Below are 26,858 nucleotides of genomic sequence, written 5' to 3'. Positions count from 1 at the left end.
ATTTTCCTCACTTAAATCCAATTCACTTGCAAGTCAAGACATCCGCCTCCTGAGGTCATTGGTCCTCTTTGAGAATGAAGGTGAACAACAGCAATAACATGCCAGGGACTCAAGGCCCTTTGCCAGTCCAGTTGTCCTCCTGTGGGTCCTCTCCAGCCTTATCATATCCTTTCTAAACTAAGTCATTCAAAATTGAACACAATACTTCAGGTGCCATCTGACCAGGGTAGAATTCAGAGGGACTAGGTATCAGCTCATTGTTCCTGGAATCAGCGCTTTCTTACTATGACCCAAGATCTCATTAGATTTCTGGATGCTCTATCTTACTGCGGACGTCTATTGAGTTTGCAGGCCATTTATGCTCCCTTGCCACCCTGATCTTTTTCAGAAAAACTGCTTTCTAAGCATACATCCCACATTTGTATTGGCGAAGAGGGTTTTTTGAACCCAAGTGTAAGCCTTTACATTCATTATAATTTAATTTCGTCCTGTTGGATTCAACTCAATGCTCTTGTCTACAGAGATCTTTTCGGATATTGGAGTTGTCATCCAGTGTGTTAGCTTTCCCTCCCAGACTTGTATCATCTGCACACTCTTTTATGCCTTTGTCCAAGTCATTTGTAAACATATTAAACAGCCTGACCCTGGGCACAGATCCTTGGATCACTCCGTGCTGAGACTGCTGCCAACCTGACATTGAGCCACAATGTTAGTATATCTGTCTTATCTTCTTAGGCCATCAATACTACCCCTGTCTTTCTTTTGGTTCTGCCAACTAGATGCTTAATAACTATTAGATGCTTGAATGAAAGTATGCAACATTTTGTAAAGGAAATCATCACGCCAGTACATCAGCGTATTAATCTAACTGCATTATCTAAAGTCATTTTACTTCTGATATTTGAGACAAAAAAAAGTTTTAAGAGCTGAGTACATGGCAGCTTTTGTCAGTTAACAAATTATATTTTCTGGAATTGTTATTATAAACAGTTAGAATTATCCCAATAAATTTCTGGTATGGTTCCAGCTGCACAGGGAAGAATAAATGGCAGTGACACAGAATCATGGGATATTAGAACTAAAAGAGAAATCCTCTGGTCTAACTTCCTTCTGTAACTTATGTTACAGAGAAGGAAATGGTGGCCTGTCATGGTCACATAATTAGGGGGTGAGCAGGGACTAGGTTCCAAGTCTTTTGACTCCCAGTCTAGTACTCTGATACAGGGATAGACAAGTTCCATAATATCACTGGTATAGGGAACACCTGGAAAAGGGAAGTCTCTCTCTGCCAGTGCACATAAGCACCCGATCTGCATTTATACTTTCACAGAGTTGCCTGGGGCTCTGAGAATTTAAGCCTAGGGTCATGCTGCCAGTATGTGTCAGCAGTGAAACTTAAACCCAGATCTTTCTGACTCTGAAGATGGCTCTCCTAATCCACCACTCCCATGCCACCTAGAACACTCTTGTTTATGATTCTACATCATAAGGTCATCTTTCATTATGTCGCCACTTCCCAAATGTTTTGACCACAGTGCCCCACCTCTAAAAAGGTTCTGGGTAGGAAAGTCCATGAAATCTGAATTCCTTACCATTAGTCAGGCTTCCCTGATTAGCCATCGTGTCTATTTGCAAAAGGCATAAAATAAATTCTCTGAATTATGTAGAAAGACAGGTTTCAAGGACTGATTCTGTCAGAGATAACAGTGAATTTTCTGGTGTTGAATCTGCCTGAATGTGTGATCTCTCACGCACGTTTGTGTTCCTGTCTTATATCTGATCTGTTAATATCTCTGGGATTTAGATAAGCCAAGGAGTCTCGTTGTCTCAGTGCTCTCCTGTGTTTAAAGAACACAGAAATAGATATCTGAGCTGGAAACACAACTAGAAGGAGTAATAAGGAAAAAAGCCACAATAACAAGAAAAGTTTTTGTTGCAGAAATATTAGGCTGGGAACAGAATGGATTTCTCTGGAGTAACCAAGAAATCCTGGATCAAGAATAAAAATCTAGAACTTGGTTGGGAAACCAGAAGAAAGTTTAAGAGCAGACTGAGATTTGGTGATCTGAAGAGGGAGGAAGACAAACCAAGAACAGAGTGATCAGAAGAGTCAAATTCTAGAATTTTGGTGCTCAAAGGGAGCGCATTTTTCATTCAGTCTGACGGATGAACACAGTTTATGACATCCTGAGCAAATGGCCTTCCAGTCTCTTTAAGAAGGTCTACTGTGATAGTAATGACTATCTCCAGTGCTAGTACTTTACGTACCTAAGATCACCTAAACTGAAAGTTTACACTTAGACTGTCTTTACTGCTTAGAGTAGTCATTATTATTGTTGTTTTTGTGCTGTTAATTGCTGACTAACTGGGCACGTTGGGGATAGAGGTGGAAGTATGAGAGAACCTAGAAGCTTTCTATGAGCAGCTAGGTAGCGCTGTGCATAGAGTATGGGGCTTGGAGTCAGGAAGACTCATCTTCCTGGGTTCAAATCTGGCCTCAGACACTTCCTAGCTGTGTGACCCTGGGCAAGTCACTTCACCCTGTTTGCCTCAGTTTTCTCATTTGTAAAATGATCTAGAGGAGGAAATGACAAACCACTTCTGTATCTTTCCCAAGAAAACCCCAGATGGGGTCAGGAAGATTCGGACACGACTCAACAACAATAAGAAGTCTTCTAGGGGTGGGTGGTAGCAGTAGAGTGTAGCTACAAGAATACTGAGTAAAGAGTCAGCAGGAACAGAGTCTAGGATGATGAGAAGATCCAAAATTCAAATCCCAATTTTGCTACTTATTATGTGCCCTGGAGCCAACTGTTTGCCCTCTTTAGGCTGCAGATTTATCCTCTGGAAAAGGAGAGGGTTGGATTAGATCATCTGGAGGGTCCCTTCCAGCTCCAGTGTGAACATGGAACGGTAGCTGTAAGCTGACCCCTTCTGGCGTGTGCTGGTATAACCAAGAAGGCATTGACTCAAAACGTTGCCCCTGATTCGGAGGGAACTGGAAAACTTTAAAACGCCCACAGCATCTTGATTGATTTGTTTTCTATTGAGTATCCCCTCTGGCACTCCTTAGGTAGGGGACATTGTGGACAATTCTAAACAGTGTCTCATCTAAAAGACCTATTGAGAGCTGATTAATAAATGCTGTTGATTGATGGGAGCAATTAGATTAGAAGCATGAAGCTATTAAAGCTGGAAGGACCCTCAGAGGTCATCTGGTCCATCCCTCATTTAATTTAATTTTCTTTTTCTTCAAAACAAGATTTTATTAATGCCTTTAGTTTTTCCATCAAAGTCATTTCCCTGTTCCCCATGAGCCTTCCCTTGTAACAGAGAAAAATAAACAAAACCAGGGGTATACTAGAGTCAGCTCTAAATGGAAGCCTATTATCTTTTCAGGGAGAGCATTTAACTCTCAGAAATCCTCCAATGCTCTAAATTAGGGCTTGATTTAGTGTTTTGTTCATTGTCTAGACTTAAGAAAGTGGTGGGGGAAATGTTAATAATGGAGGTTAAATTTAAAAGTGTGTGTGACTCATACATTTTCCCCCGCCCCCCAGTCCAGAGCTGGTTGTTAAATATTGACCAATACACCACTTACTGAAAAACCAACAGACACAGTGACCACATCTGGTGGCATAATGCAGCATTCTGCAGATGGGGAAACTGAGGTAAAACGGCAGAGTAGCGTTAGATGGGCTCTGAAATTCCTCCCAGAGCTATGATATTATGATCATAAGTTATTCCACCTTCTTGAATTACTATGCTCCAATAACCTCATCGGCTCCCAACTTCATGCCCAATTTTTATCTCAAAGAAGTTAGCTGCTTCAGCATTGACAATTTTCCGAGTGCGTTCACAGCAGAAAAAGAAGTAAACAGCCCTAGATAATCCTGGCCCTTGTTTTTAATTCTCTTCCCCAAAGACTTAAAACTGCAGAAGCCATCAAAAAAAAAAATCAAGGCAGGCGGGAGGGAGGGAGCCAAGGCTCTTGTCCCAGTTCCATCATAATTAGCTGAGTGACCTTGGGTAACTCTCTCTAGTCCTTGGTTTCTTCCTCAGCAAAATGAAAGGGCCAGGCTTAGGCAATCACTGATTCCTTACCCCCTAACATCCTCTGATTCTGTGTGTGTTTCTGTGTCCTTTGTGAGACACAAGACGATTAACCAGATTGAGGTGAGTCAGTATGAGTGAAAAGATCTTCCCTTCCTGATCAATACTCATTCATTTCTACTTTGCTGAAAATTGGCCCTCCTCTGGAGCAGTAAGCGGAAACTTGATTGATGATTTCTGCATCAAGGCTCCTAATTAAAGGTCGTGGAAAGGGGATAAAATGAGACGCATGAATAGAAACATCAGTGCGTTTCCCCACCCGGGGCTTTTATCTTCCCAAGGCCTTGGGCTGTCTTTCCAACCTTCCCCAGCTGCTTTTGAGGATGCATCACCATGGCAACAGAAGGCCACTCGACGGTGCTAAAAACCTGGTGCCACTAACAGGAACAATGAGCTGTCTCAAGCGTCCATTAGAGGAGGAAGAAGCCGGTACTACCTCCCTGGAGAGGAGGTGGAAGGGCAAAGCCATTCTCCTTCCATAGAAAATGTAGAAATAAAAATGAAAACTAGACCAGGCAGAGACTTGTGAGGCCCTCTAGTTCAACTCCCTCATTTGACAGATGGAGAAACTGAGGTCCAGAGAAGTCATGCGACTTTTCCATGGTCACACAGGTAACTAGTAGTAAAGTTGAAACTGGAGCCCAGGGGCAGCTAGGTGGTACATTGGCCCTGGAGTCAGGAGGACCTGAGTTCAAATCTGGCCTCAGACACTTCCTAGCTGTGCAACCCTGGGCAAGTCACTTAACTCTGACTGCCTCCAAATTAAAAAAGAAAAGAACAGGAACATGGCTCTCCCGACTTAGAGCTCAGAGTACTTATCCTTGACTCCTCACCACACCACCCTGCTTCATCCATTCATTTGCCAAGCCTTATTTGATTCTATCTCTCTGATAACTCTTGTACATATGCCTCTTTCATTCCACTCACATGGCTGCCCTTCTAGTAGGTGGACACCGGCAACGACTTTCTAATCGATCTCCCTGCCTCTGTTCTTGTCCCTTTTCAATTCATCCTCCCCACAGCTGCCAAACCGAAACTCCTATAGCACAGGCCACCATATCACATTGCTTCTAGGATTAAATGCAAACCCCTCTGGCATGTAAAACCCTCCACAACCTGGCTCTTGCCTACTTTTCAGACCTGTTAGACATTATTTCCTTTCACACACTCTGTGGAACAGCTAAACGGACCTTACTGTTATTCCTCACATATAACAATTCATCTTCCACTTCCATACTGTGCACACACTGTTTCCCAGGCCTGTGGCGCTGTGTGTGTGTGTATGTGTGTGTGTGTGTGCGCACGCGCGCATGTACTTTTTCTTCCCATGACAGAATATAAGCATCTTGAGAGTAAGGACTTTTTCATTTTAGCTCTGTATCCCCAGCACCTGGAATAGTGTGCGGCAAACAGCAAGTACTTAATAAATGCTCATTGATTGATTTCTGCTAAGATTTCCCTGCCTCCCTGGTCAGGAGAGACTCTGAAACACCTGAAAGCTAGCTCAAGGACATCACGAATTGCCCCCACAGACTTTCCCCTACTTCGTTTCTAACCACAAAACAACTAAGACCCACATGGGGAATTAGAGGAAACACATCGAAATGGATCCAAACTTTGGGGGTGGTGGTGACTTTTTAACAAAAAGCATGAGGAGATGAGCAAAGATAAAATGCAAATTGTGTGGGCTCATATGAGGAATGGGGCCCCAGGCCTTACCAGAGCTTGCTCGATGAGGAGGCAGAAGAGAATGGCATTGCCCACTTCCCGCAGGCTCTGGAACACATCGGTCTTGAGTTCTGCATATTCGATGATGTCCTTCAGCTGGTGATGGAAAAACTCCAAGATCCCTGGGGAGACAGAGGAGACAGATCATCAGAGAGCTCCCAGCTGGCTTCTTTGGGCTGAAACCCTGGGTGAGCTTTAGGGATGGGAAGAAATGAAGATGTGTCCTCGATGACCTGTTCTAGATTCTACTGAGGGGCGTAAAAATTGCCCGGCTCCTAAGCCACAATCCACAAGAAGAAAACCCAGGTGAAAATCGGGTTTCTCACTGTAGGGAAATATCTCATTCCAACCTCACGTATAATCTCCCCCTGCCCATGTGAGATGGTCCCAGCCCTGGCCCTTGCCCCACTCCTCTTGAACCCCAGACATCACGACGGAAGGGTACAGTTATTTTCCTGCTTGGTCTGGGCTGCTGTGGATTACCTCAGAGGCCTTTGACATAGGGGCAGATCATCTCAGGAGTTTGGAGGAAAAGGTCAGATGGACTGGTATGTAATAATAGTAATGACAATCATAGCTAACCATTATGTAGTATGTGCCAGGCACCGTGCTAAGGGCTTTACAATTATTATCTCGTTTAATCCCTCAGAGCAATTCTGGGAGGTAGGTGCTGTCATCATCTCTGTTTTATAGATGAGGAAACTGAGGCAAATAGAAGCTTACGTGAATTGCCCAGGTTCACACAGTTAGTCCCTGGCTAAGGCTGAATGGGAACTCAGTTCTTCCTGACTCCAGGTCCAGCGCTCTAACCACTAAGCCACCTTGCTGCTCCTTTTTATTATTATTATAATGATACAGCCCTTCCTTTGTATTTTTCAAAACAATTCTATATTCATTATCCTCTTTCATCTTCCCCAGGAGAGGCAGATTGTCCTAGCCGATGGAGAGCCAGTTCAAAGTCAGAAAAATCTGGGTTCAAGTCCTGCCTCTGATGCAAACTGGCTGTGTGACCCTGGACAAGTTACTCTGACACACTTTGAGACTCTAAGTGGCGGGGAATGTGTCCACTTGAATTGGTAGGAGTTTCCTCATCTGGGGATCCTTTACCAACCAATGAAATTACACGTCCAATTCAATCCCTAGCTTATCATGATCTCCCTACCTACCTTGGGATACAGGAGGGGCACTTATAATTCTGCCCCCCTCCGCAATGACAGAGGAATAAACTGAGGTTCAGAGAGGCAAGTGACTTACTGAAGACCTTCTAGGCAGTTTTTCAATCAACAAACATTTATTAAGCACTTACCTTGTACCAGTCACTCTGCTAAATGCTGGTGTTAAGAAAGGCAAAAACGGACCTCAAGAAGCCTACACTCTAATGAGGGAGACAACGTGTTAAGGACTAGGCATAAACAAGATTAAGACCATAAACAAATTAAGACCTGAGATTTGAACCCAAGTCTCTCGAATCCTAGTCCAATGTTCACCATGATGCTGATGCCTGGTGTGCCAAAGGAAAGCTCGCCAAAGGCATCTACTTGGGCAGTAATGGAACCAGGAGAATGAAAGCTCCTCGACAAACCACTTTGTTTTTGTCTTTGCATTGCTTCCTCGTGCAAGGCTCGTAGTAGCCATGAGGCAAATGCCTGTTGAATCGAATGCCTTCCCCATCACTAACCTGGGGAGCCGTATTCATGCCGTGGCAACCTGCATATCTTGGGCATCACCTCTATCAGGGTCTTCACATACTGGAGGATGGTTCCTTGTAGCTGGCAAAAGAAAAGAAGAGAAAAAGTATGGGAAGACAAGAAAGTGCTAGGCTCAAGATCCATTCATGCCAAAGTTCTTTCTCTGACACTGGTACCCAGGGAGGTGAGGGCTATCCAGTTTGATGTCAACCTCAGAGAGGTGAATCTGGGCCTAGGTGTTGTTTCCCTGAATGTTAGTATGTGAAAGAGTATACAGACAGACTCCTTTGCCTGACATTTAAGGTTCTCCACAATCTCATGTCACTGTACCTTTGGGGCCTCATCTATTAATCGTCTTCTCCCACTCCATGTTCCAGCTAAATGCACTGAATTCTATGTCATGACTCACAGGGAAGAGGGACTAGTCATGTTCTCCTTGACCCTCTAAGGGCCAATGGAGCAATGGGTAGAAGTCAAAGAGGCAGATTTAAGGATGGATATTAGGAAAAACCTGCTAACAATTAGAGCCATCCAGAAATGCCTCCTTGGGAGGTAGTAGGTTTTCTTCACTCAAAGTTCTCAGGCGAAGGCTACTGGGTATGTCGTAAAGGTGCTCAGCACTGGGTTGGGCTAAAGGGCTTTGAAGTCCCTTCCAACACTGACCATCCTTCTGCGACCCCATGCCTTTGTTTGTGCTGTTACCTGTGCCTGGGGTGGTCCCCCCTTCTCTTGGCCTATGAAACCTTCCTTGATTCTCTTTACCTGCTCCTTCTCCTTTTCCTGGTTCGCAATGACCTTGCCCCTCATACTCCACATAGCACTATTTTATAACTCTCTGATGCACTTATTGGCTACTCTTGTTATCTTTGTTGATATCTGGTCCCCCTAGTATACCATGAGTTATATATAAGAGGGCAAGGAATATGGCTGATCAAAGCTTTGAATATCTCCTGGAACTTAGCACAGTTCTCCGTATAGAACATGCACTCAACAAATGTTTGTTGTATTTTACTGTATTGTAGATGATGCATTATATGGTATATGATGGAACATATGCAGCACAATGTACTGTAACCCATGAATTTGTCTAGATATTTTCTGAAGCTATTTCTATTTCCTCATCTAGAATGTACCTTGTTGGTGTATTCTCCAATCATTACACAAATTGTATATAGTGATGCTAAAGACCACTGAACTGTGCTCGGAACTTTAAGCCCAAGAATGTGGGGGTTTCAACCTCTCCCCTTCCTCAGAGAGGAAACTAAGCCATGTTCCTTTACCATGGCTACCTTTTATACCCCGTGGTCATGCCCTAATGCTGGCGATTGCTGCTACATCCTCTAAACCAGAACCCCGACCTGAGAATAAGCCAGATTTGTGCTGGAGTTAGCTTGGTGAAAGCTGATGATTAAATTTTCAATGTGGGCACTTGAACTTTGAAATCAGCAAAGCCTATAAATCAGAGCTTGATTTATGGTTGTGTTCATTGTCTAGACTTTGGAGAGTGTTAAATAGTACAGATTAAATTTGTAAGTGGGTTGTGGGTACATTTTTTCCCCTGAGAGATGGCTGTTAAGCATTTATCAGTATACCCTTGGATTGAGCTGTCCTATTTGGAGAGAGCCGATTAAATCTAGCCAGCCCTCAACCCAAAGGTCGATCTCTCCATTTTCCACCACTTGCAATCAAATCTACAGTACCACTGCTTCTGGAAAATATGTGTCAACTAAAACGATGCTACTGTTCCTTTTGTCATCCTTGTGACATTCCAGACCCAAACACCCTTGCCTGGCCACCATCCCCTTATATGTACTGCTTCATCATATTAGAATATGTCTTTAATGGGCAAAGACTGGTCCACTAGCACTTAGCACAAAGTAAAAGCTTAATAAATGCTTTTTCATTCATTCAATCATAAAGACCCTCATTATTAACTTAACTAAAAGTAGACATGGATCAAGCTTTCTGAAGGCAAAACTAGGGTTTTCTCAGGCCTGAACTTACCAAGCTCTTGACAATCTTCAGCAGCTCTTCCATCACCACAGCAATGCCCTGATAACCCAGGAGCCTGCAGATTGTTTTGAAATGAGGTGGCCCCACGAAATTCCTGTAGGAGCTGTAGATGTGGCTGTAGGCAATGTTGAGGGGCTGCGAAAACAAAAACGGTTGTAATTTGAATGGAGCAATGAATGATGGGGTGATTTTTTTCTTACCCTGAAGAATTGTGTTTTAAAGTTCATCTGCTTCAGTGACTAAGCCTTATTTTTAACAGAGTGATAATGAAATATGTCCCCTGCCTCTTAAGAAGTGCTAGACTAGAGGTGGAGGGTAAGGCATTTGTTTTCACACATGGCCAAAGTGCTGGTTTGTCTTGTTGGATTGTACTTATTCATACAAGAAAGGATTCTGGGAATGGGGGAGGACACAGTTAAAAGGAAGTGACTGATGAAAAAAAAGCATCAATAAAATATTTTTTTTAAAAAATAAATAAACGTATCTGTTTATTTTAAGCCCACATAAACATTTTCCAGGTAGATTTTATAAGTTAGTTAAACATACTGCTTCCTAGGTTTGAGTTCACTTTTTATAATCTGGAAGATAAGGATGCTTAGATAATATGCTCATGCCTAATAGTAATGTTGAATAAAATATTTACAGCAACACAGACTGACTACTCAAAAGACAGTAGCACAATGAGGAGGATACAGTTAGACTTGTGCTTTAGGAAAATCTCTTTGGCAGGGGCATGAGGATAGAGCAGAGAAGGGAGAGAGGATGTAGGGAGGCTACTGCAGAAGGGTATTGTAATAATACAGGTGACAGGTCATGAGGTAGGCGGAGAAAAGGAGGTGAGCTGTGAAAAAATGTTGTGGAGGTATAATTGATGGATAGATGTGCTAGGTGAGGGAGAGGGGAGGGAGGCGTGAGAGAGGATGTTGTAATTGTGAACCTGGAAGGAGGGTGGCACCCTCATCAGTAATTGGGAGGTTTGGAAGATGGGTGGGTTGGGGGCATGTAATGAGTTCTGCAATGCAAATTATAACCCAACCAAGACTGCTTATCTTAAAGAACTCATTCTGTCTCAAAAGGGAGGAGGTGGACTGAGGCTCTTACTCACCAGTTACAGCAATGGAGAGTAGAGTCCACCCTTTGAAGGGCACCTACCAAAGCCAGGAGGTGACCTGGGAGGCAGAAGCTAGGTATGCTGGGGGCAAGGAGGGGTGGGAATTTTCCAAATGGCATCTACGCAATTGTCACTGGCTCTCTGGGTAGCAGTTAGATAATTGCCTTGAGGGACAGAAGGACTCAGAAAGGGGAAGCTGGGAGTCCCTGGAGGACAGGTTAGAGAGTAGGGGGTCCTTGTTTTAGAGACAAGCCTAGACTAGCCATGGGAGGAAAGATGGTATGCAACTTGGGTGTGCTGGTAAATGTTTAACAACCAGCTTTCCAACGTATGCAGGGCACATTTTAAAATTTAATCTACATCATTAGTTTGTAGAGTTGTAACTGCGTTCACATTGAAAATTTAATAATTAGCTCTCCAGCCGTAAGAGCTGGCTTCAGCACTCTATAGTAGGCAACCTATATTCTCATACTCTGATCACATACTTCTCATGGTCAGTTTAAGCCCCCTCTCTAGACAAGGACACTGAGAGGTTTAGAGGGAGGGAAGGAATGAACATTTATTAAGTATCAACTATGTGCCAGGTGCTGTACTAGGTGCTTTTTATAATTATTATTTTATTTGAGCCCCCAACAACTTGGTGAAGTGGATTCTATTATTATCCCCATTTTTCTATAGTTGGGGAAACTGAGGCAGTCAGAAGTTTAAGTGACTTGCCCAGGGTCACACAGCTAGGAAGTGTCTGAGGCTAGATATGAACTCAGGCTTTCCTGATTCCAGGCCCAGCACTCTTTTCACTATGCCACCTAGTTGTCTATGCAGCTAGGCTGAGAGACTTGTCTGTGTTCACACAGATAGAATGTGTCCGAGGAAGGACTGGAATCCAGGTTTTCTTGACTTCAAAGCTAGCGAGCTATCTACTGTGCTTACTCTGTCTCTATCAGAAATGAACTGATACACCTTAATCAACAGAAACTGTTATCTGATGCTCTGTTACCCAGAACTCTCTGCTACCAGCAATTCCGCAATATAATGTTAATGGCATTCCTAACTGTGCTTCAGAATCCCTATGCATCCTCAAAGAAAGATTCACTTCTATTCAGTCTAGTTTTACTGCTGGGGCGAAATCTTACTGAATCCTAATCATCTTAAAACTGAAAATCCTACATTGCATATTTGGGAGCTCTCTAAAAATCAGGAAATTTGAACAACTACAATCCCCCATTCCTTCACCATTCTGGATAACAGAACACATTCATTATATGAAAACTTCATCTACTTCGACGTCCTAAAGGTGCTATATGCAGTTGTAACATTTATATGGCAAAAGCCCACTTTGGTGCTATGCAGATGAATTCTTAATTATTGCTTGAGTGTGCTGAAATTCTCAGCTAAATAGAGGGTGAATGGAGACATTATCACATGTAGTTACAAAATATTCCAAAGGCCACTTTGGTTGGGGATAGCAGTGCCTATTACAGATTCAAAAGTATGATAATTGCTTAAGCTAGTATCATGCACATACCAGGCATTTTTATGAAAATGTTCACTTCAGCTCAGTGATATATGTAGCTGGGCTAGTACCATGATTAAGTTTTCATGGGCAGAGCAAATACAGATGTTAACAATTGAGAGAAATGATTACTAATAACCAATGATTTTGGGGAGATCCAGAGTTCTCCTGCTTTTTCTAAAGCCCTTATGTCTAGGCTAAGCAGGACAGGACAGATGACAGCAGGTAAGATTAATATTCTACTCAGTCTAGGTAGTGATACTCCACCCAACCTTAACCAGGAATTTAATTTAAGGTGAAACTCTCACACCCATTGTCTTCTGCTGAGGCTTGGGCTGGGGACACAAATTCTTTGATTAGATTGCCTAAGGCTGGGCAATTTAGAAGTAAATGACAGAACCAAAGTCACATTCCCCCAGCTGCTCATTAAAACAGGTCTGCCTCTCATTGTAATATTCATTCTCTCTTATTACTTGTTAATCAATCAGAGTTGACTGGTACCCTCAGGAACACCCACTCTTCTAAGGGCATATAAATTGTGAGCCTACCACCATGACTGGTCTTTGGCATTCGAGAGTGTCACTTTTATTAATAAAAAGCTAGCATTATTAATGAAATTATTAATTATCCAGAAATTATGTCTCTCAGACTTTTAAAATATCTCACAATTTATTATGTATTACGATTTCTTGTATTATTATATCTGTTGTTTGTTTTTGTATCAGATTTTGATTTCATTGGTATAGGTAGTGCTTCTTAAAGTATAGTCTGGAGACTCCTGGGATACTTTCAAAAGGGAGCCCATGAAGTAAAAACTATTTTCATAATAATACAAAGTCATTTTCATTTCAAATATGGCAAATACTGACAGATATGCCTCACATAAACAAAAGCTCTTTGGTGGGTCCTCAATAATTTTTATCAGTGTAAAGAGGTCCTGAGACCAAAAAGTTTGAGAGGTGCTGCTATAAGAAACTCCTGTTGAGGAAAATCCCCCTAAGGTAGCTCAGTACCTCTCCTTGAAGAACTGCTGGAGGGCTCTGAAAAATTAAGCATCTTGCCAAGGGTCCTAGAGCTGGGAAGTGGGCTTGGAACCCAAGTCTTCCTGATTCTGAGGCTAGTTGTCTAAACTTTGTGTCATGTAGCTTCGTGGGCTGAGATCCAACGTGCCTGCAAGATGGCAGCCACAAAGACTGAGTTCTCTATTTTTTCTGTTTGCTTTTAGGAAAAGGGATTTTTCTTCAAGTGAGTGCCCCTTTAGCTAATGGTCTTTGACAAGTGCCACTAATGGTTTGCCTAGGCCCAGAGGAGCATGTTGAGATGCTGATCTGGTAATGACAAGCATTTGAGAATACTGGCTTTGATAAAAGCTCAGCGTTCATGGTCCATTAGGCTCTTTTCTCAGCTCCAGTTAACCATTTCTTCTAACCCATAGAGTAGCAAGAGTGCACCCTGGTCTTCCTGTGTGGTTCCTTCTTTAGGACATGCTATTGAGAGGAGAATTGGGACAATGATCACTTTTCTGAACTGTGACCACCAAAGGAAAGTCAGCACTTCCCCTCTCTTTCTCCGTCTTTTGGCTTTTTCCTGTGATATGTACCTGAGACCTGCTCAAGAATCAGAGGCAGTCAGGGCCAAAAGTGACACAGAGTTTAGTAATTAGTAATTTAGTCTAACTTGCTTGTTTTACACGTTTCAGGACTGAGACAAACATAACGCCTAACAACTCAACTCACCTATTTACATGGCATTTTAAGGTTCACAAAGCCTACATAGGAATTTAAGCTTCTTGAGGGTAGGGACTCCTCTTTGTACTCCTAGTGCCTGGCACAGCAGCACTGGGTACCTACTAGACTTAATAAATGCTTAAGGGTATACAACTTTGCACAGTACTCTTCTGCAGCTGCCTTGTGGCTTATGACACAATCCCTCCATTTCACCATTTCTCTGAAAAGTGGGCAGGAAGGCCACCTCCAGAATCTATCTGCAGAGCCACTTTAGAGCGAACAAAAGCCTGGTGCAGTCCTACAAGTATCGAATAAATTCCACTCCTTGTCCCCTAAGTCTTGCTTCTGAGATGCTTGTTTTCTAAGGTCTCCTATTGCCCATGGCAGCTTTTCTTAGCAAACATTAATAAATCATACAAAGATGGATGGCAATTCATCAGCTGCCTGACAGGTTTGATAGATCATAGATTTAGAACTGGAAGGGACCTGTAGAGTTGTTTCACCACCACAGGACAGAAATCACAAAACAAAACAAAACAAAACAACAGGCAGACACCATGCAACTGGAAGACTGTCTTTTGGATATGTTGTTACGGACTCAGCTCCGTGAGGGCAGGGACCATATCTTTTGTCTTCTTTGTATCTTTCGTGGTTCCTTACACGTAGCAAACACTCAAGAAATGCTTGCCAAATTGAACGGAACTGAGTTCTCTTTATGTCCCTCAGAAGTCTTTTCTTCAAGGTATGACCCAAGCCTCTCAGGAATAGAACTGAACTGCAGAGAATTCCAAAGTCAGCAGCAGGCAAACCAAACCCCTCTTGGAGCATCACCAACATTCAAAAGTCACTCTTCAGTTCCCAGGACACACCAACACATGCAAGTATAGAAACACACACATGCCAATAGAAACATGCACATACAACCCCTAAGGGCACCCAGTCTAACCTGCTGATTCAACAGGAGGCTGGACCTTACTGCCCCATAGGGGAATGGGTGGAGAGGCAGAAGGCCGGACATATTCTGATGATGTGAAGAAAAACAGGGACGCAATGGTGATTCCAGATATTTGAAACCTACCACAAATATTCCTAGTGAGTGTACTACCAATTAACTAAATCTAAATTGATCCTGCTAACTGACTTCACTAAAATAAAAAAAAAAAAAGCAGAATCAATTAGCAGGATTGGTTCATTAGCAGGCTTGAATATATCCTTTTTGAGCTGACTCAATTAACGGGGCTGAACACTTCTGTCTCTTGGATTCAATGTGTAACTAGTTTTTTTTTAGGAAGGCTCGCTTAAAACAGGCTTCATTTAAAGTCAAACTGCATGAAATAAAAGTCACTTTTCCTCTCTGGATTTCATTTTCCCCATCTGTTGGACTAGATGAGCCCCAGGGTGTCTCCCAGCACTAAAATTATATGATTCTTTGTGTCTAAAATAACAAGCAAATCAAATTTAAGACCACATATTAACCAGGTTTGATGCCAAGTGCATTTTCTTCAGGCAAAGAAGTATCTTAAGAATGGAGGGGGGAAAGGATGTTTAAAGTAGCACAAATTAAAACCCAAATAGTATCTGAAATTGAATGTTGTGAGTCAGGCTATCTGCATTTCTTGGGACTGTCTACTGACCATAAGATAATTCATATTCTCGTTTTAAAGCAAGCACAATGTTAATGAATGTTGGAATTGCTAACCATGCACCCATCATTTCCATATCATTGTTTGGCCCCAAGTCTCAGTCGTTTGTCATCTGATGGAATCTGGTCAGTTAGTTGAACAAACTCTGACTTGCTCAATTTTTCATCACAGAATAGGGTATCTGCCACTGCTCACCCTCAGTGGAGCACCTTATCATCTAAGTGGCTCCATGGACAGGTTTTGTATAATGTATATTCCAAAGCTGAGATTTCCACTTTCTTCTGAACTAATATTCTTATAGATCATGGTGGATAGTACCAGGGAGTTTCATATTTCCACCTTGACTTTTACGGAAATCAGATAATAGTGTCTATGTTTGCAAGTCCCTTCCAGCTCTGACATTACACATGCTAGGGTCCCTTCCAGTTGTAATTTTCTATTATTTCTAAATCCTTTCGTAGCTTCAACAGTCCAGATTCTAAGGTCCTTCCCTGTTCTGAAATTCTATGGTCTCAACTTCCTTCTAGCTCTGTGTTCTAAGGTCACTTCTTGCTTTGAGGTTCTATGTTCTAAGATTCCTTTCAGTTTTAACGTTCTGTTTCCTCCCAGTGTGTGTGGGAGGACAGACTCAAAACACTTAATTCCTTTGTAAACTGTTTGGTAAACATCCCTGAAATCTGGAATCACAACTGCTGTTTCTTTCAAAACTTCTAAGCAATGAGTACTTTTTTTTTTTTCAGGTTAAAGATACTTATGATTTCCTCTCTTTCTTTGCAAGCCTTACAGTTTCTCTACTTCTCCTCGTAGGTATTTGCATATAATCGGCTGGCCACACTTTGACAGATGAACTAGCTCTTCCACTCAGGTGGAGTATGTGGATCTAAACATCCTATATCACTTGGAAAAGCCAGAAAGTGATTAACTAAATGAGCAGTAGACATGCTTGAGGTGGAAGAGGGAACTGGAAGGCCTGGTAAAATACAGAATCCTACAATGTCAGAGCTGGAAGCAACCTCAGAAAATAGAATGTCACACAAAGAAGAGCTCTTGAAGATCCTCATAATTTATCTCCCTCATTTTAGAAAAGGCAAAATTGAGGCAGAGAGAGAAGCAGCCAGTTTTATATTTTTGTTACTCGTTGGAATCCTTCCTAAGACTCACTTCTCTAGCCACTAGATGGTCCAGGGAAAATGAGCTGATGGGAGCTATCTTGCTTGTCCTTTTGGGAGTGGTATGGCTGAGAGGCCTGGTGGAGTAGAGAGAGAGCTGATGTGAAGACCTGAGTCAAGTCCTGCTTCTGATACTGGGTATGTCAACTTTTCTAAGACTACAGATTGCAGAGAAGATGCTGACCTGCATTGATAGAAAGAATTTCATCACCCAGAAGTTACTTAGATCATTGAAACCACAGGTCTAGTCCTTATCCTTATGGCTGAGTACTACACTGCATTTTGGTTTTGGTGATCATGGTACTGTTGACCGTTCAGTTGCTTTTAGTTGCGTCCGACTCTTTGTGACCCCACTTGGAGTTTTCTTGGCAAAGATACTGGAATGGTTTGCCATTTCCTTTCTTCATTTTATAGAGGAGGAAACAGGCAAATAGGATTAAGTGACATCCTTAGGGTCACACAGGTAGGAAGCACCTGAGGCCAGATTTGAACTCAGGAAGATGAGTCTTTCTGACTCTAGGCCTGACAGTCTATCCACTATGCCACCCAATGATCATAGTGGAGTAGCTGCTAAATTCCCTACAGGAAAAGATACCTCTTTAGGCATGACTACTCTTATGGGCACAGTATGCTTTTGGAATGGAGTACAGTTATCCCTTTCACAGCTCAACTTTCCCCATCACAGTTTCTACATATCTCAGGTTGGCATAAGAAATTAAATGGGAACTTTTGGGGAGTTTTGTGGAAGCCGCAAATGACACATAAAGACCGGCAGGCAAAACACAGAGCCTATGACCAAATACTGCACCCACATTTTACATTAAGGTACTGTAAACACCCCATAAAAGCAAAAGGAAAAAATTAGACTTCTTCTGTGGTAGGAAAGGAGGGCCAAAAATTTTACACGAATTTTCCAGATCATGGAAGCCTAACCCCTAGGATGTGGAAGGAATAACTGCAGTTTGAAAGCTGAGGCCAAATGTATTGTACTGTATCCTTCTTTTAATCTTACCCTTTTAATAGGCAATGAAGATTCTGGAAGAAATTTATGGTACATGTTCTCATAATCTGAGCACAGATGATCTTCTTAAGAAGAGAAGGTATTAATTTTTTTGAGATCTATGTCTACTGTGTACAATGAGAATGAGAAAGTATTAATTTTTTTGAGAGCTATGTCTACTATGTAGAATTTGGTGCTCAAAAGGCACTGTGGTACAGTAGAAAGAGTCCTAGACTTGGCATCATGAAGACCTGGATTCAAATCCTACCAATGATACTTATTGACTATGTGACCCTGGGCAATGCACTTAACTGCTCTGAGCCTCAGTTTCCTCTTCTGTAAAAGGGGAATAAAATGGAAAGCCTGGAAATCTTACCTCACAGGGTTCTGTGAGGCCCAAATGAATTAATGCATGTAAAGTGCTTTGGAAATTTTAAGTGATATATCAGCTGTTTGAAAAAAAAAAGTCTGGTTAATTGGAAGTTCTCTGTGGCACCTTTATTTTGGGGGTGGGGAGCTGGAATCAGTGATTTTAATGGTGTAGGGAACTCCCAGTGTTGGAAACTCCCTCCACAGATACTTATCATCAATTTATAGCAGTTGTGTGGGCACTGGGAGGTTAAGTGAACCTCGCTACCATCACACAGCAAGCATAAGCAGGACCAGAACCCAGGTCTTCCTGGCTACAAGGCTGGCCTACTATGTCTTCTGCCAAACTGCTTCTCTATTGGCACTTGAGGGCTCTACTTTGGTAATAATTACTCTCTGGTACTCTCCTCCTTGCTGCACCATGAAACTCTGTCCTGTTGTTTATCCAAAGAGACCATTGGGCATAAATCTTGTCTGGCCAGTGAGTAACTCTGTGTTATTTCCCTCTCTCCCTCTTTTATTAGGCAGCTAAAGGGTATAGTGGGTAGAGTGCCAGGCCTGGAGTCAGGAAGACCCGAGTTCAAATCTGGCCTCGGACACTTACTAGCTGTGTGACCCTGGGCAAGTCACTTAACCCTGTTTGCCTCAGTTTTCACATTTCTAAAGTGAACTGGAGAAGGAAACGGCAAACCACTCCAGTATCTTTGCCAAGAAAACCCCAAATGGAGTCGGACACTATTGAGCGACAACAAAGCATCTTTTACTCTATTAATCCCTGAACTTACTATGGCCAGATATTGATTGTGGGACAGACAGATGCTACTCCATAGCTCCTTCCCTGTCATATGCAGGTGGGATTGATTCTATCGCAGAGCTAGGGTGGCTTTCTCTGACTATGCTAATTACGAAAATGGAAAAGAATCATCAGAGCTTAATGCAGTGAAACAACCATGCTGAGGATTTTTCATCACTGAAAACAGGGCACTGTAGGATGAAGCAGACACCCCCAGACTACTCCCTACTCCTCTAGGTATAACTGTATGGCTGTTCTCGGTTCTGAAAGGCATCAGAGTCAATCTCGCAACGTGGAAAAAGTATTAGCTTAGAGGTCTCCAGACCTGGGTTCTAACTTCACCCTTCCCCTTACTAGCTGAGTGAACTTGGGCAAATAATTTTTACCTCTGGGTCTCAGTTTCCTCATCAGTAACATAAAGAGTTATTAGTTAATCTTCTAAAGCTTCTTCTAGCTAGGATAGTCTATTATTCTCCAGAACTGAATAGTTAAAATCCAGATGAAAAAATGCTGGTGTAGAAAACCGAACTTAGGAATTCCCAGCTCCGAAGAACAGGATGATGGGAGCCATCTGAGCACTTTGTGGCTTTATTAATAACACTGGCTTTCCTCCCCTTCCCACCTTCTTCCTCTGCTCCTAAATAATCCCATTAATACAAACAGACTAGAAGCCACCTGTAGACTTCCTTCTGTAGCAAGAGCAATGTTATATTCTGTGGGGAGACTGGATTTGAGAGGATACTATTAATGTTTGGGAGGAGTTCTTCTGCAGCTTATGCTTCCTGTAAACCTTGGATTTCCCTCTTCATTAAAATAAAAGCCCACTCGTAAATTAGGGGATAGCCTCTAACAGTTATGAAATATTCGAGTTATGAAGAGAATATCATTCAGAAAAACCCTTTTTGTCAGGGCAAAGGCCTCCAACTCCCTCTGGCTAGTGAAATAGAACTTCCTTATCTCTGACAACCATTTCAATAGTATCCCTGGGAGCTGGAGATTCTCTGGGACTTAGTTTCCTCATGTGTAACAAAAGGAGGTTTGACTAGCCAACTTCATAGGACCACTCAGGCTCTGACTTTTGGTAAGTGATCATTTCTCAGATGTGGAAATCTTAAGAGACAAGGATTAAAAAATCAAACAAACAAAACTGTCAAGGAACATTGGGAGTTGTCTCCAATGTATTCTAATCCCTGCTTTCTAGAGCTGACTTGTGGGTAACAGAAGACAGATACCAGGAAACAGAAAGGTCGACACATTAAATAATAGTTCACGTGTCTACAACTCTCTATGATTTATTTACAAAGCACTTTCCATACAATGGCCCTAAAGGGTAGGTTGTAAACAGACCACTACCCCCACTTTGGAGCTTGGAAAACTGAGACTCAGATGGAGTGCCCATGGTCATTAACTACTAAGTGTTGGAGGTGAGGGTCTACCATAGTTGGTCTTCTGACTTTGAGTATAGTGCTTTTAAAAAACCACACCACCAACTTGTGTCTCTCTGCATAGTACAGCTATATCCCCATTTTATTGGAGTAAATCTTCCTATATGCCCCAAACAGGGTTTTGGGCTCATGTTGAACATATGGAGGATAGGCATGAGAGGAGCGGGGGTCTCACAGCCAGAACATGCTGCTATGGAGAAAGGGAACATAGAATCACTGAAAGAGTCCCAGAATCATTGAACTCAAGGACTTTGGAGAGCAAATGGTCTAATCCAGGGGTGGAGAGCCTGTGGCCTCAAGGCCACATGGCCCTCTCGGTCCTCAAATGTGGCCCTTTGACTGAATCCAAACTTCACAGAATGTTCTGTGGACGTTCAGCCAAAGGGCCACACTTGAGGACCTGGAGGGCCACATGTGGCCTCAAGGCCACAGGTTCCCCACCCCTGGCTCTAACCCTCTCATTCTACAAGTGAGGAAACTGAGACCCTGTCTGAATGGTCAAATGGATAAGCCACGTCCAAGCTTGCCTAACTAATGTATAATAACAAGAGTGAAAAGTAAGGAATAGAAAAGATATTGCGGAGGTGAGGAGTCTGGTGGGGGAGGAGAGAAAGTGGTAGGTCAATTCGGATGAGTGGGGATAAGGAAGGAAGGTAATTTTTACCACAAAAACCTAAAATGAGATCTCTTAAATCTTTAATCGTGGTTGAAATGAGCAAAGAAAAATATGGAGGAATAGGAGTAAAAAAGAGATAAAACCAAGGCAAGCAGGAAATTTGATTCTTCCTAAGTATTTTTTTTTAACTTTGTCCAAACTGAAAGGAGAAATGTCTCCCTCCCAGGGCTAAAGGCTTTCAGGAGACAGACCACTGACTGGCTCCCTGAAAACAAAGTGCGTACAGGTCCCACTGGTTGCCATGGTGAGGGATGCTGACGCTGAAGAAATGTATAACACAAAGCTTGGAGAGGAGTAGGGGTGGCAATGGGCTCAAGAAGTCAGCAGCGAAGAGACATCAGGGAGGACCCTAACTGTGAGGGAAGAGAAGGAAAAGCATCATTAATTCTGCTTTCTGTCTGCTCTATCACAGAGAGCTGGGCTCTGGCTGAATAGTTCTCCAGGGAAAAGAACTTGGAAGGTAAGATACACAGCCTTTCTTTCTCATGCTCTGTCTGGAGAAACCCCTGTCATTACTTGGAATAGAGGAGGGAACAAGGGAGTGAATCAACAAAGTCATGGCTTTTAAGAATAAAACCAGAGAGGAAGACAAAAAAGACTTAGGTAGGAAAACAAAGGAATGAGAGCAAGGGAGAAAGGGAGAGTAAGGCTGAATTAAAGGAGGCAGCATTCATCCAGAAAGGCAGGGAATAAATAAAAATATTTATATGAAATATATATTTATGTAAATTATATATTATTTATTAGAAAACTGGAAGAGGTTTTATTAGGGAACTCATTCTGTCAAGTGAGCCAATATACCATGGTCCTGGGCCAGAATGAAGAGAAAAGAAGCTCTTTTTTACTCAAAATGATGGGGTAACCATCACAAAAATCTCCTTTCCCAGTCTGCCATGGGGTACAGCTATGTATCTAAAGTAATGAACAGCATAGATTTGAGGCAAGGCTGTGTAATGGAAAAAAATCACAGGATTGACAGTCCGTAGCCCTGGGTTCATATCCCAAGTCTTCCACTATGGAGCTACGTATCTATTTTAAGTCACTTTACTATTGTGGGCCTCAGCCACCTCAACTTATATGATGGCAGAGGAAAACTAGGTCATCTCTAAGTCTCTTCCACTGGATATTCTATGTAAATGAATTGAGTCCTCCACTCCTAGTCGAACCGGGATGGAGAGAATAGGTGGCTGTGTGGGAGGGGATAGAGGGGATGAACACGAGTTCCAAGACGCAGTCCTGTAATAGCCTCTCAGAGACAGGTCCTGAAAGCACTTAATGAATCCCTTTAGAGTGCGTTATTCAGGGAAGGGGTGCTCAGCCAAACAGAAGTGACATTTCCAAGCCTGAGTGTTGTGAGCTTGGATGAAAAGCAAGATCTGGAAGGTCATTTCAGTGCCATATAGTTCCCGGTAGCTCAGTTCCCTTAAGAGACATAGGTAAGGGAATAAAGAGGCCCCTTGGTGAACTCAAGTTCACGTTGGATTGTCCAATTTTTACCACCTTATAGTAATAAGAAACAGTGCATGTGTATAGGGGGAGATCTGCATGCAGATTCGCATACACTGCATCCTACTGTTACAGCAAGAACTTACAGGGGGAGTCGAGGAAGTACAGGTGGCCCTGGGACAGAGGAAAGTCACTAAACCTCCCTGGGCCTCAGTTTCCTCATTTGTAAAATGAGGGAGTTGGAGTAGAAAGCTTCCGAGGCTCCTTCCAGCTTCTACAAGCTCGCAGAAGAAAAGCAATCATGGCTTCCCTTCAGATGTAGCTGGGCTATTGTTTACAACATCTTTCCCACTCTGAAGGAGCCTCTTTGGGCTTTTACTTGACTTGGTGAAATTTTCTGGTAGCCAAGCGCCTCTCCCCACCACCAGCCCTGAGTTTTGCCAGGACATCGAAGCAGAGCACAGCAGTTCTGTCTTCGGATGTACCCCACCGTGAAGGGTTGACTGCCTTGAGTGGTAAAGCTGGCTTCTGCTGGGTGCCCCATGTTGTGAGACAGAAGCTGTGTGGCACAAAGCCCTCTCCCATGATATCAGGCATGACGCACTTAAAAGCCTAATGACTAGACAAAGGGGAGCTATCACAGAGGAAAGAAGCTGCATAAATTGAATCTGAATTGGTGTCTGGGAGCTCGAGTGACTAAGCCTGAAGCTTCCCATGCTTCTGCCTCTTCCCCCCTCCTCATCTTTTTAAAAATGTTTGTTTTTTAGACCATCCAAAGATGTTCTTGAGAAGGGAACAGGGGAGAACCATCATTGCTCAATGATCTCAGTCAGGGGGAAGCTCCCTCCTACTTAGCCTGGAGAGCTAAATGAGGTCATGCACTGGAGACCACTGGATCCCATAGCATAGGCAAAGCAGATGGGGAAAAGGGAAAGGATGCAGAGAGGGGGAAGGAGGGAAAAGCAGGAGAAGAGAAAGACAAAAGATATGAAATGGAAAGGGAGGGATGGAGAAAAGCAAAAGCCATATATGGTGGTGGGGGGGGGGTTGGGCCTATTCACTGTTGACCCAGCTGTCCCTTGGTGGGGTGTCAATAGCCAGAACTGCCCATCCCTCATTTGTGCCAAAGATCCTGTCTCTCCCATGCTGATATTAGCCACATCTCTCTTAGGCAGGGCCTCCCAGAGCCCTGGGCTGCTCCGCTCTTAGAGTTTGGACCAGAAGATCATTCTAAGCCAAGCTAAGCTAGCCGAGGTCATTTCAATCCTTCCATCCTTTCAACTGTATATTTTTCCTTTCACTCTTCTTTCTCCTTTCCCGGCTCTCACGTTTAACTAGTTTCTAAAGTCTCATCAATGCTACCTCTACAGCGTCTCACATCCCAACCTCTCCTCTCTATTCCCACAGATACCCTATAAGCACAGGCCCTCTTCACACTCTCTTTTACTATTTCGATAGACTCCAAACCAATATTGCCGCTTCTGCACTTTCTCACTCCCCAAAGACATCCCATGTACCCTGCCACACTAACCTTTCTTTTGGCACAGAAATGGTTGTTTCGTTTCCTTGTTCAACATTCCTTCGTGACTCCTCGTCATATACTAAGCAAAGCTCATCCTCTTGAGCCTGGTCTTTTTAGACCTTCCACAATCTGGCCTCATGTTACATTTCCAACCTTATCTTACATTAACCTCCTCCATGTAAGCATGCTTCAGCCAGACCGGACTACTCACCTTTTCCTCTATATGCCCTGAATTTACCTGCCTTCATGTGTTTGCTCATACTATTCCCAATACCTCCACCCTGCTGAATTCTTACTCATCCTTTACTTTAAAAAATGCCTTCACTTTAAGTCAAGATTCCTTGGTTTCTACCATCAGCCCTGGAAGGGAGTAATGGCTTCCCTCCCAACCTTAAATCTCACACAGACCTTAGCTATGTTTACTTCAAAAATTCCAAAGACCTATTCTTTCATGGGGGTTAAAGGGGAGTATTCCCTTAAACAACATTGACTACAGTTGCTCCATGATTCAGGAAACATTCTCCACCTTGGTGGAGTTACTGTGGCCAAAAAGAAATACATCATCTGGTGGTCAGCCAGATACATCCCTCCAAACTGCTGCACTTAGCTCAGTGCCTGGCACTTAATAAATGTTGATTCATTGATTGACTGACTTAGCAAAGCCCATCTTGAAAGGATATGCTCGAAGTCCATCTCTGGGCACATAGTCAAACCCTTGGCCACTTGAAAGGACTTGCCAGGGTTTGTACTTCACTGTCACAGCCTTCAAGATCCCAGGTTCCTCCCCAGGCTGGGATGAGATGAGGCACTGGCAGGGGATGGTACTGGAGGTGCCTTCTGCTTACGTGGCATTGTTTGCCTGGGCTGCCCCCCAGGCCTGAAACCTCTGGGCAAGCTGCATTTCCTACCTGAAAAGCCTTTCCTGGTCCCTTAGTTCTTAGTGCTTTCTCTCTCTTCTTTAATTTAATGGGGAAATTTTCATGTATATATTTATCTGTGAGATAGAGAGATAGCTCTCTCTCTTTCCATATACATGCATATGTGTATATACACATATGTATATATGTATATATGTGTGTATATATACACACACATGTATGCACACACACACATATGCTAAAGAGCTGGCCTTGAAGTCAGAAAGATCTGGGTTCAAGTCTCATGTCTGACACATCTTGCTCATGTAACTGAGGATGAGTCACTGAACTTCTTAGCACTCTAGACAACTCTCTAAGACTACAAATTGCAGAAGAGTTGACCCGCACTGAGAGAGTGCATTTCCTCACCTGAGACTTCCCCATAGCAAATGAAATACAAGTTCAGTCCCTATCCCTATATTCATCTGTTAAGACAGTGTTCTTCCCCTCCCCCATCCTCGCTCCTCATGGGCAGTGACCATTTTTAGGATTTCTTGGTATCGCCGATGCTTAGAGGAGTGCACTGTAAGTAAGATCTTCACAAACGCTCACTGGATTGCCTGTATTTGGTATTACAGTCATTTCCACTTTGTCTCCCCAGACTGTAAGCCTCATGAGATAGGAACTGTATCTGTTCTAAGCTTTGTATCTCCCCATGTCCCAGGCACAGCGTCCTGCAGGTAACAGGCTCTTACTAAATGTCTGAATTGTCCATGGGTCTTCATGAAAAGTATGTCTTGGCCAAGCCAGGCCATGCCTGCTTCTCCTCTTCGGGTTCCTTTCCTTGGGATGCAGATTTACCAGAGTAAGGAGAACTGATGTTTTCTTGTGCTTTGGATTTCAGAGACGTGATGAACATTGAAGTTAAAAATGTATCTTATACCCAAGCCACTATCTCCTGGTCCACGCTGGAGCCCTGTCTGGAGAATAATTACCATATCATGTACAGGCCCAACTGGAACAGCATTTTCTCAGGCTACCTGCGCCACCCCTTTCACCACGAAGAAAGGGTGCCCCGAACCCTCAGCTCCCTGGTCCTTCGCCAACTTGCTCCATCCACGCTCTACTTTCTGTGCATCACCTGCAAGGATTCCTACCCCTCCAGCAACCACTGTACTATGTTCCACACCCTGGATAAAAGCTCCAAAGCTACCCCTGGCTCCCAGTTGGATCCTGGCGTATCTCTCTGGGTGGTCACAGCTCTTCTCCTCGCCTGCTTCATGGCCATCCTAGCCTTCTTCTGTCTCCAGTTCTGGTGTCTGAGGTGCCACGAGCCACGGTGGACATACCACTCAAGCCAGAGGGAGGAAGTTGATGAGTTGGTGAGGTGGGCCGAGGGTGCTCTGGGCCTTGGGCGGAGGGAGGAAGACTTGCAGGAGTTCCCCATGGCAGCACTACTGACCAAGAGTTCTAGTGCCACACCCGAGAGCCCCCACAGCTCTCCCCCTTCCCGCTTCTCCCACAAAGGGACTCAGGATCAAGCTGTTATGTTTCCTCATCGTGGGCTATGAATGACAGATGAATGGTTCAAAAGAGATGTGCCAACGGAGTGTAGCCAACTTCATGACATGTGCTTAAGTAATATTGGTTGGTTTGATTTTTTTCTCCTTTATCAAAAAAAAGGCTCCTTTTCTTCTCTCCTGTGCCATAGAAGGCACAGTTTAGGGTTTGGGTAAATGGCCAGGGATATAAATATGTTGGCAAAAGCCACAGAGTCCATTGTTAGTGCAACATAAAGCCCCCATGGCCTCTAGCCCCCAGTGGCCTCTACATATTCTCAGCTCACCTCCAGTGCAAAACATACATATCCCACCCTACATTCTGGAAGGGAGGAGGTCAGAGTGGGGTGTTGAGACATAGAATCTTTGAGGCAGAAGATAATTTATAGATTACCTAGTCCAACCACCCCTACCTCCCATTTTATATTGGAGGAAGTGAAGCCTTAGGGAGATTGTATGAATTTAGGCAGGGTGTGTAGTGGAAAG

General features: G+C 43.3%; 2 protein-coding genes across 2 annotated transcripts in view; one reads left to right on the top strand and one right to left on the bottom strand.

The window, feature by feature from the left end:
• Positions 1-26,858, bottom strand: part of CYFIP2 (cytoplasmic FMR1 interacting protein 2) — a 144,306-nt gene that overhangs the window by 35,343 nt on the left and 82,105 nt on the right. The window contains exons 24-26 of the mRNA XM_036749549.1: positions 9,534-9,677; positions 7,520-7,610; positions 5,833-5,963 (exon numbers count right to left, since the gene is read on the bottom strand). Of these exons, the coding sequence (XP_036605444.1) occupies positions 5,833-5,963; positions 7,520-7,610; positions 9,534-9,677 (366 nt within the window). The remainder of the gene's footprint in view (positions 1-5,832; positions 5,964-7,519; positions 7,611-9,533; positions 9,678-26,858) is intronic.
• On the top strand, positions 25,430-26,384 carry FNDC9 (fibronectin type III domain containing 9). Its single transcript, XM_036749550.1, has 2 exons — positions 25,430-25,500; positions 25,718-26,384. Exon 2 carries the CDS (start codon positions 25,725-25,727, stop codon positions 26,382-26,384), a length of 660 nt encoding a protein of 219 aa, XP_036605445.1. The 5' UTR covers positions 25,430-25,500; positions 25,718-25,724.

This window comes from Trichosurus vulpecula, chromosome 3, assembly GCF_011100635.1.
Source record: "Trichosurus vulpecula isolate mTriVul1 chromosome 3, mTriVul1.pri, whole genome shotgun sequence".
Classification (NCBI taxonomy): Eukaryota; Metazoa; Chordata; class Mammalia; order Diprotodontia; family Phalangeridae; genus Trichosurus; species Trichosurus vulpecula.
This window is presented reverse-complemented; position numbering and strand designations above follow the sequence as displayed.